The 7029-nt window shown below is 37.4% G+C and overlaps 1 protein-coding gene across 1 annotated transcript in view; it reads right to left on the reverse strand.

Moving 5' to 3' along the window:
• Positions 1-3970: 3970 nt before the first annotated feature.
• The window catches only part of slc12a5b (solute carrier family 12 member 5b), a 37273-nt gene continuing 34214 nt past the window's right edge, over positions 3971-7029 (reverse strand). The window contains exons 24-26 of the mRNA XM_005740505.2: positions 6099-6113; positions 5875-6008; positions 3971-4491 (exon numbers count right to left, since the gene is read on the reverse strand). Of these exons, the coding sequence (XP_005740562.1) occupies positions 4400-4491; positions 5875-6008; positions 6099-6113 (241 nt within the window). The 3' untranslated portion in view covers positions 3971-4399. The remainder of the gene's footprint in view (positions 4492-5874; positions 6009-6098; positions 6114-7029) is intronic.

Genomic DNA, 7029 nt, shown 5'->3' on the forward strand with positions numbered 1-7029 from the left:
GCTGACAGCTCTTTAGAGCGAGTGACAGTCATTTGTTTTGCACCCTGGTTTAACTCTGTTTAGATAAGGAAGGTCAAAGGCACTGGTAAACCCACTGAAACACATCAATATTCTCCTCCCCGGGAAATGCCACTATGTGGACTTTGCTCACGTTATTAAGACATGCAAAGTCAGCATTCCCTTTTCTTCTGTGTGTTGAAAACCCTCTGTTTTCCCACAGCTTTCGTGTACCCTGTAACAGACGAAAAAAAAAAAATCTATTTGAAAGTCCCATTTGTAAAAAAAAGTGAGTCTCGGTGTTACGGGTGTAACACACAGAATGTTTAACTTCTAGTCCACACTCTGTAAATTAAATATTCTTTTAAGTAATTACATTTTCATGCCCTCCAGGATTAAAGGATAATTCTGCTTGCATGATCCAGCTGATGGACAACAGCTGGTGCACGGCCAAAATGTTCCAGATGTGACTCGTGTTCTGCAATTTTTTGTTCCAGGAGTCTGAGTGCATCCACATAAATTTATAGATATACATTAAATCTTGCCTTTGATATGTGCCCTCCTCATTATTAATTAAAAAGACCGAAAATAAACATTTTCAAACAATGAAAACTAAACTGAAAATGAACCGAAACTGAACTGAATTAAAAACAAAAAAGTCAAAATGCAATTGGATTAAAAACTATGTAGAAAATCCCAAATTATAAGAACTCTGGCCAAAAGGAGATGCACTAGAAAAGATGACAATATTTCAACTGTGTTATTAAAATGACTTTAATCTTGTGCCAACATTTGATTTTGTTTTTACATACAAAATTTGTTCTTTAAACCACGATATGATTGCACACATGGTAGATAAAACGAAGTGTCTTAGACCTATAAATCTATAAAACCTGTACTGAGACACATGGCAGTTGTTATCCCTACAACTAAAATCACAGATGTGTATTACAAATGTCCCATCATGTCGCTGTCTCACACTTCAACATGCTCTACACACAAACACAGGTGTCAAACACACACACAGCTACACACTCTCTCTATCTATGAAACTTCTAAAAATCTAACTCTAAATTTCTGCATACTGTAGTCACCCACAATGCCCTGCAACCGTAATATGCCTCAAAAATAACTTCCGTTTTTGTTGTTTTTGCTAGTTATTATATAGTTTTGCACTCACGCTTTTCAGTTTTGGAAACATTGAGGGCTGTACTACAGAGCCCCTGAAGCTGAAACCTTTCTTTTTTAAAATCTTGTGTACACTAGACTAGGATGCACACAGCCACCATATAATGGAGAGAAACTAATCAAGTTTAAGTTTCACCTCAAAATATCTTCAATGAATATACTGCTGCTTTTGCACAGAGAGAGGACAGAGAGAATCAAGTTAAGTTTCAAAGATTCCCAGAAATGTAATTATTAAATGCTAAGTTATTTAGGGAGTTAAACATTATAGGTGTCAGGAAAGTTAAGCATTAATCATCCCTTGAAATTTGGATAGTTAGATATTTACTCCAAAATATCTGATGTTCAGTCTTAGTCAGCAGGAACAGAGTGCAATTTTATCCAATGGTGGAAATGGAAATATGCACCCTTAGATTTTTAGCACTGCATCTTGACACAGTCAACAACAACAACAACAACAACAACAACAACAACAACAACGACAACCAATAATCAAATCACAAGCTGATTTTCATCTTAAAGGCTGATAAAAGGGCGGACTGTCTGGATCCTGTTCACTTCCAAGTTTTCGTTGAGCCAAAAAGCACTGCTATCACACAGTGAAAACAACCACTAGCTAAATCAAAGATAAATGAAAAAGTTATCATGGAGAAAATGCAGCTATTGAAGTTTAGGCTTAACCTCAGACTGGCTACAATGTATTGCTGCTCTTACACACAGAGAGGATTGTCATCAGCAAGAATCACTGGCTGTGCAGCATGCAGTCCTCAGCAAGAATTTCCTATTATGGTATTCCTCAGGGAAACTAAACTGAATTAGATGAGTGGTCTTCATTATGTGCTGGCTCTGGGCATGTTAAGTTGTAACTGATCAGTTGCACTAAAGTAAAACTAGGACATCACCCATTTGGTTGCTTGATGCCCGGTGATTGCATTGAATTTTTACTTTCAGCAACTGATTGCAAATAGTTGCAGTGACCAAGTGGCTGCGTATAGGTTGAACTTGCAAAACCCTCAACTTCTGGGTGGTCACTGTCACTTTTGATTACAAGATTGCACAGGCCTGTCTCTAAGCAATCACTTTCAAACTTTAATTGACTTTATTAGTGTCATACTGCATCAATATTAACCAACCAGAAAGTAATTACGAGGTTTTATGGATGTGCTACACAATCAATAACATATTTACAATAAATCAGAGGAGAACTAAAACAACTTTTTGAAACCCTTAGGCTAATTTTCTTTATGTCTTTGTGTATAAATTACTGTACAAAAACATTAGGTCAAGAGGAAGAACTCAACTAATATCAAATTCTCTGTGTACTGTATAGCCTACATACATACTTGGAGAAAAGAACTATCATTGCTGAAAACACTGTTTCAATACTGACATTATAAACTATGCACATTCTGGGGAAATGGCCCTATCTTACTAAAGTTTTACAAAATTGTTTGAGTTTAACAAGTCAAAAGCTCTACCAAAAACTTCATGTCTATGCCATTAAATAATTAAAATCACTAAAGCATACTCAAAGAGATTTAAATATATTTTATATACATGGTCACACACAAAATGCCCATCTTCTGATAGTCAGGATATTTAATGCCTAAGTCATACTAAAAGTTTAACATGTACCTTCTCCAATTCTTCAATATATCTTCTATTTGTCACTCTAGATTTTCTGCCTTTTTAATATAACAGCTATTTCCTTCACATTTTCATTTGGCCTGCATAAGCACAATAGCAAATTTAATTGATAAACATATGTTTAACATTTTGGGAGCTGCTCTTATTTTTTGTCTCTTGCTGAGATCTATACAAGAAGATCAATGCTGTTCTCCTGTCTGTCAGGTAATTATTAAAGCCAACAGAGAGTTAGTCTGCTGGCTTGGTTGTCTGGTAAATACTAGCAAACAGCCTTCTGTGAATGTAACAATTCTTTGTGGCATAAATGTAGCATAAATGTAGCATGGCACCGGGAACGTTCCTCAAAGATTTTGAATGTTCTGCTCCAGCAAATGTGTTCTGAGATCTGGTGATGGTGAGGAGATTCTGAAGGCAGTGAGCTCACTGTCATATTCAAGAATCCAGTTTAAGATGATTTAAACTTCCCGTTGGAAGCAGCCATCAGAGGATGGGTACCCTGTGATCATAATGGGATGGACATGGTCAGCAACAATACTCAGGTAGGCTGTGGGGTTCAATGATATTAAGGGCCCTAAATGTATAACAGCACCACCAGCTGCCTGAACCATTAAGACAAGGCAGGATGAAACCATTCCTTCTTGTTGTTTATGCCAAATTTTGACTCTACCACTTGAACGTTGAAACAGAAATTGAGATTCAGAACATGATTTTTTTTCCAGTATTGTCCAATTTTTGTGACCCTGTATAAATTGTTGCCTCAGTGTCCTATTCTTAGCTGCCAGGAGTGGTCTGCTACTGCCTTCAAGGTTTGATGTGGTGTGCATTTAGAGATGCTCTTTTTAAATATATGTCTTCTCTAAAATCTTTACATTTTCTTTAAAAATCTTTTTTCCCTCAAACACACAATGAAAAAAAAAAACTGAAATAAAAATGTATAAAATGTTGATTTATTTAATAATCTATTTTAGTGCTTCTAATGTCACAAAACAAAGGATAACACAGATAACACACTATTTTAGGAGTCCATACCTGTCACAAATCAATTTGATCCCACTGTTTTTTTAATACTTATAACCACACTAGGAACAAAAACAGAAAAAAAACCCAGAAAAAACACAACTTGTCATGTGAATAAATATATAAATAACATCAATACTACATGACAGAAAATAAATAGAAGTGGTAAAGCAATGACATAAAGCCAAAGGGAAAGCACTTAGACTACAAAGCTGATTTTAATATTTGGCAAACTTCTACGTTATCAGGAAAACTTACAGTTGTCTCTTGTGTTTGTAATTAAAATCTCTAAAACTGTTGAACTGTTCTTGACCTGATGAGTCGAGAACAATGACCTGGGTGATAACATGTACTCAAGTTAATCACTGGAGTGCACGATTCTGTGTACTATGTACTCTACAGGTTACCTGGAACCTCATTCAGCTGAGTCTACATAGTATTTCACCTGAAAACTCTGAGTACAACGTGTGGTGGCAGGTGACAGAATGGATGTGTGGGAAGGGAAGAGAGGGCAGAGTCCAGGTATGTGCTGTTATGAGCTCACGAAGGCAGTTCAAGAGTAGATGGTGATGACTTCGCGTCCACCTCCACGCACCAGGAGGACCCGATTGAGACCTTCAGTGAGCACCTCAAGAAACTCCATGTCTGGGAAACAATCGCAGTCAAGGAGTTTTCATCTTAGTGAAATGAAAGGACTACCGTACATATTTAAGGAACGTGCAGCAGCTTACATCATGCTCAGACTACATGGACTCAGACTACAATTTTCACCAATGATGTGCAAAAACAAAATTCTTCAAGTTAACTTGATGTTTTACCCCACTTACCCTTTTACTACCCTTTTACTTCATGCTAACAGAAAAATGCTTTCTTTCCATTTTATAATTATGACAGCCTGTACAATAACTACCAGAACTTTTTCTGTAATTTTTACAGTAATATATTTATTTCTACTAGTTTGAGTCCAAAGATTCATGCTTTCGTTCGTTCTTTCGTTCATTTATTACAACATAATTTGTTTATCATGCAGATGCCTTGTCAAAGGGTCACATAGATGGGAGAAAGATGATGATTCGATGATGCGAGCAGCATGACTCCTATTTCAAGTGAGAAATAATTAAAATAAGCAGTATGTCCTCATACCATATACTGAACTTTTGTTGCTTGAGTGTCAGAGATGCCTAAGTGTCCTTTGATACTGGGACCTCAACAGACACACAGTATAGACCCTTTATCAGTACCAATCAGCATCACTGACTGGACAGACTGAGCTCCTAAGCGTCAATTCTTATAGTGCAGGGCAAAATCTTTCCTTTAATCCAAACCACGATCTTTAAAAAATCTTGACAAGTAGTTTTAATACCAAACATTAACCAAACACTGACTGAAAACAAACCTAAACAAAGAGCAAAACACTAAGACAAAAGCTGTGGTCTCCTGAGGGGTGCACTATGAAATGAGATTAATGGATTAGCGAGGTAATCCTAGAGCTTTCAGTGTAACAAATATGGCTCTCTTTGTACGCAGATCACAGGAAACAGAGGGCTGAAATAGGCAGAAAAGACTTTATTCAGAATACTGGAAGGGGACCTAGTTTTCCTGGGATAAACTGCCATGCAGCAAATCCCTTACTTCCAGAGTTGTAGCTTACCCGTTACTTCTTTTCCATAATGGACTTCAGACATTGTCATTTTGCCCTTACCTAGGATCATTGAAAGCTGGTATGTCCTGCTCTGAGCTTTGGCCTTCCTGATCTATAGTCTGCACCTCCTCCACCTTATCTCCTGACAGCACCAAATATCACTCTCCTTCTACAGTTCTAAGTAACGATGTTTGTGCCTCTTTCAACCATCTGCTTAAAGAAAAGTCAACGAGTGAGCCTGAAGCAGAAAGCCTGGCCCATTATAATTTCCTTTTACTATAAAGCACTTTCTTTGAAACTGCAAGATGAATAATTTACCCTTAAGTAAAATGATGATGTGAACTGAACTAAGACATATGACGAACAGTATGTGAGATGTAGGATACAGTTTTCTTCGCCCACACGGTTCTTTGGTGGTCCCGGCATGTTGAGCAGGACAAGTTTTGCCTCCTTGGACTTCTTCGTGATGACCTCATTGAGCCTCATTGCTGTATGCATACGCCTCACGTCCGTCTGGTTCCTGAGGCAGGAAACATTGGGTCACAGCAGGTTTCATTTTTAAATCGATCGCTCAGCTCAACTCACGGTGTCTAAAAATGAAAATACTTACAAGTTCTCCCATTCCCTGCAGCAAGTGTAGAAGGAAACAATATATGGTCACACAGAAGGCTACATTTATTGGTGGTTAAATCTTTTATATTGACTGAGCACCTTTAGAAGTGAACAGAAGACTGTAGTAGTTTTTAAATGTCCTGATATGGATATACACCGTGATTTTGAGCATGTAACACCTATAAACACCTGTTGCTACTTTTGATATCAAGGTGACTGGATGGGATATCACATCATTTATAAATACAGACAGATTGTCAGTCTGAGTCTGTGAGATGAGCAGATGAGTGCCACTCATCTACAATATGTCCCTTTGCAATAAGGGACTCGACACAACTAGTTGCATTATGGTTATACTCTTATATAAATGCAAAGTTTCTGCGTGCATGTCACTGCAGATTATAGCCACTATTTGTGGATACATTTATGTAGGCTTCCAACACAACATGCTTTCTGGACTCTGATGTAAGTAATGTGAATTTCTGTGTATGTAGCCAACATCACAGTTCATTGTTGTATTACCATAAAACATATTGCATGTATTTCCAAATTTGAACCCTGTCAACTGCAAACTGATAGCAGGCTGACTCATTCTTATTGCCGTTTTATCAGTGAGGCCCTGAAGTTATGAGTGATTGCCACATCTGGTGCTCTTCTTCAAAGCAACTGTTTCAAAGGCAACAAGATAGCAATTTCATTGTACCCTCTCACAGTAAGATTACCCCTATTTTCCCTAGTGTGACTGAGCATTGCTGAAGGAATATGCCTCACAATATAAAGCACCTTAGGCTAACGGTGATGTTGTCAACTGACACTGTATAAATTAAATTTAACTGAACTACAAATACACAAAACATGACAGTAATTTGGTGTGCAATTATGAATTAGATGAAATGAAAGAAATGCTCTCACACCACGATTGACGATCA

Source organism: Pundamilia nyererei, unplaced genomic scaffold, assembly GCF_000239375.1.
Source record: "Pundamilia nyererei isolate P.nyererei 1_Seehausen unplaced genomic scaffold, PunNye1.0 scaffold00100, whole genome shotgun sequence".
NCBI classification, from domain to species: Eukaryota; Metazoa; Chordata; class Actinopteri; order Cichliformes; family Cichlidae; genus Pundamilia; species Pundamilia nyererei.